This window comes from Anomalospiza imberbis, chromosome 1 (genome assembly GCF_031753505.1).
Source record: "Anomalospiza imberbis isolate Cuckoo-Finch-1a 21T00152 chromosome 1, ASM3175350v1, whole genome shotgun sequence".
Lineage (NCBI taxonomy): Eukaryota > Metazoa > Chordata > Aves > Passeriformes > Viduidae > Anomalospiza > Anomalospiza imberbis.
The window spans coordinates 91,654,058-91,667,187 of NC_089681.1; the positions used below are offsets into that span (position 1 = coordinate 91,654,058).

A 13,130-nucleotide genomic window follows, 5' to 3' on the forward strand; every position below is an offset into this window, starting at 1 on the left:
TCTGCAGAAGAACATGAAATTTTCCAGGCAGCCCCTGCTCCTGCCTGGGCTGGAAGGACTATAATGAAGACTTTGAAAGGCTTTTAGGTCTTGGATGCTGAGCACAAATGTAGACTTGCTAAAAGAAGGTTCCCGAGGAAAAGGATCCTTATCTGCCTGACTCAGCAGTGGCAGCCTGGACACGCTGTCTGCTGGGAGCACTGGTTGAGGAAAAGGTGTGTCTGGAAATAAAACATGAGAAAATGGGGCATGGCTGGTGGGTGCTGGGCAGGATGGGGCATTTAATAAATTAAGGGGGCGTGTTGGCAACGCAGCTTAAATTCAGGGGGTAGGGCGGTGTTCGGCCGAATATTGGAGCGAATTACCTTGGAGGTCTTTTCCATCCTTAACGATTCTATTATTCTAAGGGGGCATTTAGTAAGTGAAGACGCTACAGGAAACTGGGGAGAGCTAGTGGGCATACTTCCACTGTTTCACCTCTTGGAGGTAATACTGTAGAAGGGGTATTTTGTTAATCGCTTACTTTGTGGGGGAAAAAAAAAGTTGAGTGACTCGGGTGAGCTGATTTGAAAATTTGTGGATGCAGGCGCAAGAAGAAAGCGGAAAAGCCGTTCCCCAGCTACCGGAGGTGACATCCCGCGCCGGGACGCTTTTAAAAGGCACCCTAGGAACTTCCCCGCTGGCGCAGGCCACTGCCTCTCCAAGCAAACCAGGGAGAGAACTCAGGTGACTCCTTCCGAGCCGCAGAGCTGCCGCGCGGGAACCGGCACCTCCCGGCAGCTCCGGAGCGGGGGCAGCGGCAGGGATCGCGCCCACCGGGTGGGCGGGCGAGAGCCTTCCGAGGGCTGCGGAGCGGGGCTCGCCGCACGCCCCCCGCGCCGAGGAGAGCCCGGCGGTGGCGGTGGCGGTGGCGGTGGCGGTGTCGGGGCGGGCCCGGGGCGGGCCGGGCGCTCCGTGCGGGAGCAGCTGTCACTGTCAGCGAGCCGGCGAACCGGGATCCCGGCTGCGCGCAGGGGGAATCCCCCAGCCTCGCCCCCGCAGCCAATCGCCGCGCCGAATGCAAATCGCGACCGCGCCCGGGCCAATGGGAAGGCGGAGGGGCGGGGAGGCGGCCCCCCCGTTGGACGGCGCGGAGGTCGGCGGAGGCCAATGAGGCGGTGAGGCGGGCGGGGCGCGCCCCGGGGGCGGGGACATGCAAATTTGGTTTGAAAAGAGGGCGGGAAATCCGAGTTTCGCGGGAGGCCCTTGGCGCGTAACCCGTCTCCTTTCCCTTCATTCATTGTCAGCAGCCGCCGCTTCCTGGAGCCATTTTCCAGCCGGCCCCACACAGCGGGAGCGGCCCCGCTCCATCCGCCGCATCTGCCCGCCCCGCCGCCTCTATCCCCCCCCGGCGCCCCGCATCCTGCAGCCGGGGCCCCCCCGGCATCCGCAGCCCCCAGTATTTTGCGCGGGGCCTCGGCATCGAGGAGGAAAGGAGCTGGGAAGGCCGGGGGGGGAGGAGGGACGGGGGGGAGGAGGAGACGCGGCTGCGGGGACAGACCCGGAGGGAAGGATGAGAAGGGGACTCCAGCCTTCGGCCCCGGCAGCAGCGCCGCCGCCCGCGCCGTCCACGGACTCCAGAGCAGCTCCCGCCGGCTTCCCGGCCCGCTTTGCCGCCGGCACCTTCATCCAGATCCGCAGCACCGGCGCCGTGGCGGGGGCGTCCTGTGTTATCTCCTCCTCCTCCGCCGCCGTCGCTTCCCAGGCTCCCGGTGCCTTTGCCCCGGCGGCGGATGGGGGCCAGCCCGCTGGCAGCTCGCTGTACTGCACCCCCCACGGACCCGCCGGCAGGACGGCGCTGCTGCAGCCCGCTCTCAGCGGAGGCGGAGGCCGCCCCCCGGTAATTTTGTGTTTTCCCCCCGTCCCCGCGGGGAGGGTGAAGGGGACGGGGGGGGATCCCGCCGCCGGCCGGACCCGGGGGGCGGGCGGGGTGCGGGGTGCAGGGCAGGAAAGGCGGAGGCAGCGCTTTGTTGCAATAAACTTTCCTGCCTCCTTCCCAACCCCCGCTGCCGGGTCTTATTGAAAAGGAGAGGGGGAAAAAAAGGAAAAAAAAAAAACAGGGAAGGGGGGGAAATAATAATCCCCCGCCACGTCCCACCGCACGGGTGCAAAGAGCGAGCAGCCGGCGGCGGGGAAGGGCCCCGGGGCGGGGGGCCGGGCCGGGCCGTGCCCCGCCGGTGTCTCCGCTTCACCCCCGGAGCCGCCGGTGACGTCTGGCACACGTGCGCGGAGGCCGCGGCTGTGACTGGGAGCCGGGGCGGGCGGGGAGGGGGACGCCGCTTCCTCCTCCTCCTCCTCCTCCTCCCTCTGGCCTGGGACAGCCCGACCGCCGGCCGGCTGCCCCCGGCCCCCGCCGCTCTCCGAAATGCCCCTGCAGCAGGTCAGTGACTCGTGGGGCGGCGGCGAGCACCAACCCTCCTCTCCCCTCGCTTTAGAATTTATGCCCCCTCCTTAAAATTTACGCCCCCCCTCAAAAAAAAAAAAAAAAATCCGCCTCCCCCACTCGTGGGGTTTTCTTTGTCCTCGCCGATTTCGGGTGCGCGCTTGGCCCTCGTGGGCTCCGCCGAATTGGAGAGTGGGGGAGGGCGCGGGCATCCCCGCCGCGCGGGGTCGTGGACGTCGGGAGGGGCTCACCTGCCCCCCCGGACTCCACGACCCCCGCCCGGCGGCGTGGGATTGCTGAACTCCTTCCCACCTCTCGCCCCGGTGCGCCCCTGCCAGGGCAAAAGGGGGTTTAACACCCCTTCCCCCCGCCCCTTTTTCCCCGCATCTAGTCGGTGATGGTTCAGGTATGGGATGGTGCTGTAGTTCTGAAATACTTCTGGAAGAGCTTTGGGGGCAGCTGGGAGGCCGGGAAGGATGGCATGAGCTGCCTCTTGTGTGGGTTTTTGCAGGTGTTAGTTGCTGATCTAGTGGTGGAAGTTTCAAGGCTCATGAAATCCCATCCAAAGCTTTTTTTAAAAATTACTTTTTTTTTTTTTTTTTTTTTTTACTTTTAAAATAAGCATCTTTGCTGTAAAATAGAATTTAATTTTTTTTTTGGCGCTCTTGGTCTTCAGCATATCCTAGTAGCACTCATTGTCAAGCAGGCTACTTCAGGCCACTTTGTAAATATTTGGCTGTCCTATGTGAAGGTTGATTCCTAGAAGGTGGTGGTAAGTGAATGCAAAGAGGAGCATATGTAACACGATGATTCTGGGAGAAAAATTATACAGGCTTTTTTGGCTTTGTGGGAGGGATGTTGATGTCATAGGAACTCCTAAAATTTCTCATTAATGGCTCCTGTAAGATCTTAATGTAGGATTTTAGTGCCTTTTTTTTAATATGCTGCTCACCTCTCTAATGGTAGGAACTCCTGGCCTTAAAAACCTGGGAAGGCTTATTTCCACCTTAAAGGTTTGGAAGTGGGGAAAGTGATTTTGGCCTCTGCCTGCAAAGAAGTCCCCACACAAGTTAGGAGTTTCTTGTATACCCTCAGAGCCCTGTATTAACTTTGGGGAGAGATGTGGGATGGAGGAGGAAGAGAGTGGTCAGGCCAGCAATATCTACAGCCACTGGCTGGCATCCACCCAGAGTGATAAGCCATCCATGGCACACACCAGGAAAGGGGCTGTGCATCCTGCTCTGCCCTAACAGCTGTGCTCATGCAAGTGCCCTTCTTGGAGCTGTGCTGGTTTGCCACACACCCATCTTTTGGGAAGTCAGGCTGAAGTGCCCTAGTGCTCTGCCTTGACTTTCTGCACCCCAGACTGCTTGGCAGGGACACTGTCCTGCCCTTTCTAATCTGCAGCTTCCAGGTAGCTTTCCTTGAAAGTCATGGAGGATTTTATGGGACTAGGAGGTGACGATGTTCTGCCCTTGGTTCCTGGCAGAGTATTTTTGACAAACTAATATTAGGGACTGGTGAAAGAAATTAGAAAAGGCTGAGTAGCTGAGGCAGTGAGCTCAGGCAAGTAGCACCAATATAAATTTAGCTCTTGATTATTGAGTTGCAAGTAGTGAATGGAGTCTGAGATCCCCAGCTGGAAACAAGGCCTTGCTATGCAAAAGACTAGAGGTAAGGCTAAAAATTTGGCCAGCACACCTGCACTGGTTAGGATTATGAAAATACTCTTGCCTTGCAGATGTAACTGCACTGGCAACCCACCCATCACTTCTAAATATAAACTATGGTATGACTGAAAAAGAGTCAGTACAGCAGTATGGTTTAGGCTGTGCAGGGAGATGTTCAACTACATGAGCAAATGAAAAAGATTCTTTGGCCCAAGTAAGCTGCTTCCCCTTGGGAATTTGGTAGTTATTTTATCTGTTGTGCATGTGTAACACTGCTGCAAAAGCCTTGAAAAGTGGCCTAGTCCATAACAACAGGCCTCTCCAGCCCCACACTGAGGAGAATTTGCACACTCTTCCATGTCCCAAGCAAGCTTCTCCATACTGTCCAAAGCCAGCTCCTTGCTCTGTGGCAGTTCCTGTGGCTGAGGGTTGCTAACTGGGCCCTTGTGCCCTGGAGAGCCCTGGCTCTGGGAGGCTGTGACCCAGCCTGCCTGCCCTTTCAACTTGAAGACCTTTTGCAGGATTCCCTGGGAGTCCATAGAAAGAGTTACCAGGTGGATCTGAACCCCTGCTATGGCTTAAACACCAGCAGTAATGAAGAATTTAACCCTTGCAAAACAACCATCAGCTTGCACACCTTGGAAGAGCCTGAGCCTCTGGAGACTGTGCTGTGGCAAGGGGCCAGTGGTCCTGCATCCTCCCATGTTCTCCTGCACCCTGCTGGGGGCTGGTGCTTTTTCCCTTCTGGAACCTCAGGCTTCCCAGTTTGGAAAATTAACTCTGACCTAAATAAGTAAAGGTTTTCTGCTGGGCAAGCAGGTTGAACCAGCTAATGGCAGGTCTGGGAAGTGCCAGGGACCATCAAGAGAAAGTGGTGGCTAGGGATATAGGACAGGAGTTGTGGCACCATGCTGTTTTAGTGTCAGTGAGTTTGTGAATTGACTTGGATCCTCATGAGAATGCAGGAGAAATTAGTGTTCAATGAGGTACCTCAAAAGCATTCTCACTGGTGTTGCCTTCTCACTTGGTGTGAGAAAGTCACTACCATTAACACTACCCTGAACTCAGAAATGGGGTTGCTAGAAAAGCAAGCTGCTCAAAATGTTTCTAATTCAAGTAGCAGAGAATTTCTTACTGTCTTTGGGTTATAAAGATAAGCCTTTAAGAAGAGGGCCATTTTCTTAGCCATGAGAAAATGCTTAAATGGAGACACCACCCACATGTTAAGTCCTTTTTAAAAGGGGCTAAATCCTCTTAACAACAATATCTTTAGAGAACTCCTGTGGCCTTTAGATGACATGAGCTGTGGAGAGGCTAGTTCAGCATACTTCAGAAGGGGGCAGGAGGATTTACATTTCCAAGCTGAATACTTAGTAGCGCTCTCATTTTTCTGGTGGTTTAGAAAGTACCTCTTCCTTCCTCCCGTCTTCTCAGCAAGATACAGCTGGAAAGGGAGAAAAATGTGGTCACGCACAGTCTTTCTCCTAGGTGTTATGTAAAGGAGCAAGCCAAATAGGACATAAATAATGAACAAGGATTTAAGGTATGGGAGAAGAACATAAAGAAGCAGGCAGTTAACTTAGTAGCTTTTCTTTATTTTGCAGCAATGAAAAGGTTTGTATGTGAAGACACAGGTGTTTTCATATTCAGACCTGTTTACTTTGCCTGATATTTTGTGTTAATAGAAATGAATGTTAGTATGAGTCTGAGACCTTTACTTTCTGATTAGCATTTAAGGGATTTTCTTTGGTTCAAATCCCTCTCCTCCAGCAAAACACTGTTTCTGAGCCCCAGGAGGTAACACATGGTCCTTTGGGTGCAGCTGTCTGAGGTGAGTTCAAAGAAGGATAATTCATGATTGCCCCAACCATGCTGACAAACATCTTGGGAAAAGTGGGCATCCTAATAAAACCCTACAGGTTTTCCAGACCGTAGACTGTAGCTTGCTAATGGCTTTGCTATCCTCATGCAGAGTCCAGCTGTGCTGGTATGGCTCCATCTGCACCAGAGCTCATGAGTATGGTAGCCCCATGATGATAAGGGCTTTTGGCGGGGTGCCATGAACAGCTGAGCTGCTCAAAGGCTATACTGTTGCTGGAAGGAGTAGGCTTGCTTTCCCCTCACTGTCTCCTCTATATCATCTCCTTTGCTCTGCCTATGGCCAGACAGGGTTCTTCCCCTACTACTGTGCCTGGGGGGAATCTGGCTGTGCTGGCAGGTTGGTGTGGCTTTTTTTGTTTGTTTGTTTGTTGTTTTTTTTTTTTTCCCCTGTTTTAACAAGGTAGAACAGCTGGGTCTCAGCACTAGGTCTGGAGGGCATCTTGGGCCCAAGATGGGGTGAGTGAGAAGAAGGAAGGAGACAGGAGCTTGCCCATGCAGTGGTGCAGAAGTTTTGAATTGTCCCATCAAGCCTCCATTTTATCATGTTGGTCTTGTTATTCTTTCTGTGAGTGTATTTTCCTTGCACCACCAGTCTACTTACCAAAATCTGGGTAGGGATCACTTCATGTCCTGTTTATTCTTCTGTAGAGGATGCTCCACCTGGTTGAGCAAATACAGGCATTTTGTTTCCCCTCATTTTATTCCAGGTGTGTTGGTGCTGTTCTGTTAATTTTTACTATGTGCTTATCTGTGAGTACGTGCAAGCATTTACAAGGAGAATAATCTTTGAATTTAGGAACAGCCATATATTTTGCAAGATGAAGTGTTCCCCCACTACTTCTCTGACTATGACTGTGGCAAGTGTTTCAGGAAAGAACACAGGGAAGGAGGCTTGCACAGGAAAGCCCTTCATGTGTCAAGAGAGCACTTTCTTGGTCAGGTGTTACAATGGGTTTTATAGCTACCAGTGGCTGGTGATTTTTGTGATCCCTGTTTGAATCTAGCTGTATTTCTGACCTTAGGTAGCAACAAGTTCTAGCCATGATTTAACTATTTTGTATGAAAACCAAACAGTTTTCTTTGTTTTTTGCCTTGCTTTTTGGTTTTTTTTTTCTGTTTGAACTTGCTGTCTATAGTGTTTTTGGGTGATCCTAGATACTGTGGTAGGGAAAAATGATTTTCTGATATATGTTTCTCTGTGCAGTTTATGATAAGTTATCTTATGTCCTCAGATGTCTTGTCCATTCTGAAGAGTGTCAGACAATTCGTTTCTCCTGAAAAGAAAGCCATTAATGTAAAGCAAAAGGTGTCCTTTTGTAAAGGAACCACATGGGTGTGAAAACAAGTGTGTCTGTAATTGTGAGTTTTTACTTGCGAAACTTCTGTGGACTGGCAGCTTTAAAAGATGTTTGGAACACATGGAAAACTCACTTTGCAGAGAGACCCTTTTACACCCAGCTTGTTTCATGGGGTTTTAACCTAGCCCTGGGGAGGGGAGTGGGAGGTGTGGGACCGAGGGGATGAGTAGGCATGGCTGCTGTGGGAATGGCTCTTTATGAGATGCATAAAGGAAAGTGAAGTAGCACCATTCCTCTTTGGAGCCCAGTCCTGTGCAGGCCAGTAGACCTGGTGTGGTTGTGGGAGGGAAATTCAGCCCATCCCTCCTGTTCAGAGCATCAAGAATGAGACTGGTATGTGTGAAATGAAGACAGGGGCTTTTCTTGGTCGCTTCAAATATGGTGTCTTTCAGGCATCTCTTCCGAAGGTGCCTGCTTGGCTGATGGCCATGGCTCTGGTGGCAGGGCTGGTCCTGGTGCTGGTGTGCAGGAGTGGGAAGGTGACTCAGGCTTTAGTCCTGGTTTGTGGAAGAACTGCCTGCTAAGGGTGAGTTGGAGACTCAGTTTCTGACTCTGACTTCAGTTTCAGTGAGTTTCTTACACTAGTGGTGGTAACAAAGATCCAGCCCAGTTGAGTGTGGGGCTTCAGCAGATGGAAAGCTCTTAGAGTAACTAAATCTCCAGGTTTTATAGTCTCTGGAAATAATCTCATTACAGCTGGCAGCCCTGAGTGTATATATATGGAGGTAACTCTCATCCTTACAAATGACTAAGTTGGACTTCAGGCTTTTGTTTTGGCTGACAGAGTTAATCACTTCTTACATTATTTTTCAAGACCAGGATTGTTCACAAAACAGTAATTCTGGGGAGAAGAAACCCCTATCATATTCACTGAGGGAAGTGGTGTGCAGTGGGAGGGAGGCTGCCTGTGCCTCTGAGATGGGGCTGCTGCAGTGCTGGAGGTGCTGCTGGTGAGGTATTTGGATTCTGTTTCAATTTCAGTTCTGTTTGAATGCAGGCTTGGCAAAATTGCCCAATTTATCACATCTTTAAAAAGGAACTATTTAACTTCTGTTTTCCTCAAGTAAGTTGGTCCAAAACCACTCTTGGAAGTGCTATGCCTGGCATGGGTGTCTCTTGAAGTACTATTGCTGTCTGCTTGGATGCTGCTGCTATTTGCTGGATCTAGTGGTATTCATGGAGTTCTTAATGCCTTGTCAGCTCAACATGGCCTGTGGTAAATGTTTGCATCTGCAAGCCCGTAAAAGGAGAAGGCAGGAGCTTGGCTAGGTGTTGATTAAGCCAGAGCTTAATGAAAATGGCCTTTGTTGTGTGGTGAGTACTACTTCATGGGTTTTAGCATCCATTTTATACATACATGAATGCATAGCAAATATGCTGGTAGCTGTTTGCAAACTGAGCTTGCCTAAGGTTAATGGCATGTGTCACGAGTCTCCTGCCCCACTTATGAACGTGGACAGTTGTTCACCTGACCAGTGACAGTGTGAAAACTAACATGCTAACTCTGTCACTGCTGCACATGCATGCCCTACAGCTTTCTGGTGTTTTGTGTCCCACCTCTTTGGCCTAGGACTAAGCTAGGAAGGCAAAGTGGAGTATTAAAGATCACCTTCTCAGAATCAGCTGGCATCTCTTCTGTAAGTGTGTTAAGTTATGTGGGCAAATATGGCTTTTCTTTATTCCTGGCTCTAAAAGTAATACCAGTATTCCATTTCATCGCTTTCTTTGAATAGGAGACTTAATTTGATCACCTCCAACTACTTTCAAGATTCTTCCAACTTGTATGTGGCTGCATCTAGGTCCAGAGTTGTCCACTACCTAAGACTGATGGCATATTCAGGTGCCTCACTTCAAGGGTCTAGAACCTGATTTTTCATAAGATCTGGGGTGTTTCCTGTGATGCGCACTTGCAGTATCGCAGATGTTGAGTCCTTGGTATCTGGAGTTTTATATGGACAAATCACTGTTAAAAGCAGAGGCTGCTTTTATTATTTTGGCTTTCATTTCTTTATTTTTACTATGTAATTTTATGGTCCTGTCACATAGACCTTGTGGGCCACTAGTTGTTTTGCAAAAATCTGTGAAAACTTTTAGAAAACATAAAAAGAACTATTTTTGGTAAAAATAAGTTGTATTGGGCATCTGGACAACAAGAGATGTTTGCTTAACTTTTGCTGCTTCAGCTCCAGCATTCCTGCCCTGAGTTGTGGTATGTCTGTTGGTTATGTATGCATAGATTCTAAAAGTAATTTTCATTAATGAACTTCTTGAAAGACATTCTTGTCTTAACCATGCTATTCTGGTTTGGGTTTTTTTGCTTGTTGTACAGCTGTTGGTTCAAAGGTTGTTGCATATTGCATAACTTAGTGCTAGAAGAGGGGGGCGGGTGAAGGAGCTCATTGGCAAACTTCCTTCCTTCTTAATTAAGGTGACATTAAAGGTCTCTGGTTTAGGACTCAATGGTGCACACTATGCACTGCAAGAGTCAAAATCTTATATGTCATGTCAAGCTCATTGGTCCACTCTACTAGCTCTCTCTGAATATAACTTTGTCTTAGTTTTGGTTCTACCTGTTAGTTATAAATTCATACTAAAATTAGAGTGCAGTAACAGATACTTTTTTTTTTGCAAGCCGACTGTAGGATTTTATATTTTTTACACATTTTAAAGTACAGATGCAATTTTAGAGTGAAATACTTCTCCATGGGGTGAGTGTACTATGCTGTCTAAAAACATAGCTTTCAAGTTTGCCTTTAAAATGTTTTTCAGAAACAAACTGACATGTAGACTTGTTTGCATCCCTCCTTCCTAGACCTTCAACTTAAGAGGTCATCTGGCAAATTTCAGGTCTGGAAGTAAAAACCTTATCTCTTGGCCCAGCAATTATATGGGTGCAGTCCACTGAGGTTGCCAATAGGCTTCTGACTTTTTGGATGCTACCCGAGTGTAAGCAGATAAGTATGTAAAAAGTACAAAATTATGCACAGAGAAGATTTCATCTTGTACTATAGGTGGAATGGTGGTTTGTGTGTCCCAGGTTGTCTGCCATGGCTTAGGCTGGGTATTAGGAGAATGGTCTTCACCCAGAGGGTGGTTGGGCACTGGAACAGGCTCCCCAGGGCAGTTGGTCACAGCACCTAGCCTGGCAGAGTTCAAGAAGCCTTTGGACAGTGCTGTTAGGCACATAGTGTGATTATCAAGGATGCAGGGCCAGGAGTTGGACTCAGTGATCCTCTGGGTCTGTTCCAACTTGGGTTGTTCTATGATTATTAACAGGTAATGGTTTTAAATGAAAAGAATGTGGATTTAGACTAGATATAAGACAGTTTTTACAGCAGGGCTAATGAAACATTGGAACAGGTTGCTGAGACAAGTGATAGGTACCCATTCCTGGAAACATTGAAGGCTGGGTTAGATGGGACTCTGAGCAACCTGATCTAGTTAGCTGTCAGTGCTCATTGCAGGGGGGTTGGACTAGATGACCTTTAAAGATCTCTTTCAGTCCAAGCTATTCCATGATTCTATAGGAAAATGCATGCTCTAAGGAGCAGATCTGAAGGGTTTGCTGTGTTCTCTGAGTTCTTCTGTAATGGAAACTGGGCTTTCCTTCACCTTCTGCTTGGGTGTTTTTTAACATCCGCTGTTTTTAAAGTCATTTTCCTACCAGGGACACTAGAAATGGAATTATATGGAATAAAAATGTCTTGAGCAATGCTAGTAACCTAATATTGCCTTCAGTACTTGTTTTCTTGTGCTGTTAATTCTGGAATTACATGGCAATTACCATGTATATATGCTGGTGCTGTTTTGCCTTGACAGTCTTGTGTTTTTAGACAGCGTTGGTCACACACATTGACAGTCAGTTTTTTGTCCCCATACAGAAAGCTAGTTTACACTTTGTCTAATGTCTTCACATAGCAGGAATTGATGTTGGTTACAGCTCTCACAGAAGGCTTTTGTGTGGTGATATCTGAAAGCTGTCTTGTTGGAGCTTTTATCAAAGCTATTGCAATGAGGCCATTATCTCCGCTCATGGAAAACATAGATATTCGCAGAAATTTTTATAGCAATGCTTGGTAAGTGTCATGCTGGGACAGAGCGACAATGCTGGAGCAGGACAGAAATAATACCCGAGGGGCAGCCATGCTGTGGCGTGGTGTTATCTGTCCTTGCAGACTTGGGGACAGGGTGGGAAGGGAACCCCACACGGGGCAGACGGAGGGTGGTGATCAGGGCTGTCGCAGGCACGAATAATCCTGGCCGTCGGCTCAGCAGAATAAAGTTTCACTTTTCATGGTAAGAGTTTTATTGAGTGGCTCTAAGTAATTGCTGTATAATGCTCCTGCACCTTGTACTTTTTGGGGTGGGTTTGTTGTTGGTTTATTTTTTTTTTGTTTTTTTTTTTTTTTTTCCCCTTTCAGCTGCATGGTATCTGTGACCAAAAATGTCTCTAGGGAGTTATGTAAAACTGCAGGTTGGGTGAGAGGAAGCTGAAACTTCACAACCCGGCTGTAGTACACTTAAGCGCAAAATTCTTTCAGCCAGTAAAAAAGACAACTTACTACTTAAGGTGGGTGCAGGGAGGGCTTTAAAAATTGTAATAGTATTTTCACTGGCTTCTTTGTCTCAACCAAGGGTATTTCACTGGGTTTATTCTTTCTTTCCCACAGGAATTATGGGTTAAAAAAAGCTTTTTTTTTGGTTTTTTTTTTTTGGTTTTTTTTTTTTTTTTTTGTTGTTTTTTTTGTTGTTTTTTTTTTGGGGGGGGGGGGGTTTGTTTTTTTGTAGAATGCAGTGTCCTGAAAGCATAAGCAAAGTTGCTCATTTTCTTTCTCTGATTCTTAATCATAAGAGCTGCTTCATGATTTTTCCCACCTCAAATTAGCAGTTTATTTATAACATACTAATGTTCTGTATGCCCATTGGTATTACTGTTCTGTCGTGCTGAGCTAAGAATTGTTCTCTCGAAAACTGACACTGCAAAGATGCCATAAAAGAACATGAGAAATTGCCTATGATAGAGAAACATTCAGGAGGCTTTTGGTATGACATTGATTCACGCTTTCTACGAAATAATTTACATTTCCTTCCTGATTTCTATTGCTAAGTCACGTTCATGTTGCTTGGTTTTATTTTTGCTTACCAAAAATAAGGAAAAATGCAGACCATTGGCTTTTGGCATCCTTGTTACCCTTTCGTTCCTACTGGCAAACTTCTCTGTGATAGTCTTCCATGCAGTGTCACCAGCTGCCTTCTTGGATTGCAGACAGGGGAATGAGGAACTTCAGGAGTGATTTCCCCCTTCCTGCAGGGTGTCTGTGGAAAGCCTTTTCCACATCTAGGGGTTAGCAACATCCTTCCCATTGGTCCTCCACTTCAGCTGCTCTGCAGAAAGACAGGGAGCATTCGAAGCCCACACTGTGCAATGTGGGGTGTCTTGTGCGTGGAAAAGCGAAGGGCAAAATAAAAACACATCCCTTGAGTTTCTGTACTTGGAGCCATGTGCTTTGTAGGTGTTTACAAGAGGGATGACAAAGAAAGATGCAAGATCATTTGTCAGCCTCCTGCGTTATGACCTGTTCATCTGTAAAGATGCTCTTCATGTTGCTGCTGGTCTTGGCGCACTGAAGTCCTTCCCTATTCTCATCTTGTTAGCATTGTGTTTGCTGAGTATGTGCGAAGTGAATGCAACAGTAGTGAACAGGTTGTGTGCAGTTGACTAGATATTAAACTTAGCTACAGCCTTCTGTGGGCAGAATTAAGTTAGTAGCTACAAAGGAATTTTTTTGGTGGTATTTG

General features: G+C 48.1%; 1 protein-coding gene across 3 annotated transcripts in view; it reads left to right on the forward strand.

Annotated features, from left to right (window-relative positions):
• The first annotated feature begins 1,177 nt into the window (after positions 1–1,177).
• E2F3 (E2F transcription factor 3) overlaps positions 1,178–13,130 on the forward strand; it is a 42,243-nt gene continuing 30,290 nt past the window's right edge. For 2 of the 3 annotated variants that reach the window (XM_068200031.1, XM_068200037.1), the window contains exon 1: positions 1,178–1,879. In XM_068200031.1, the coding sequence (XP_068056132.1) occupies positions 1,193–1,879 (687 nt within the window). In that variant the 5' untranslated portion in view covers positions 1,178–1,192. Of the gene's footprint in view, positions 1,880–2,285; positions 2,420–13,130 lie in introns of those variants that run through there. The other variant, XM_068200052.1, reaches the window with a different exon arrangement.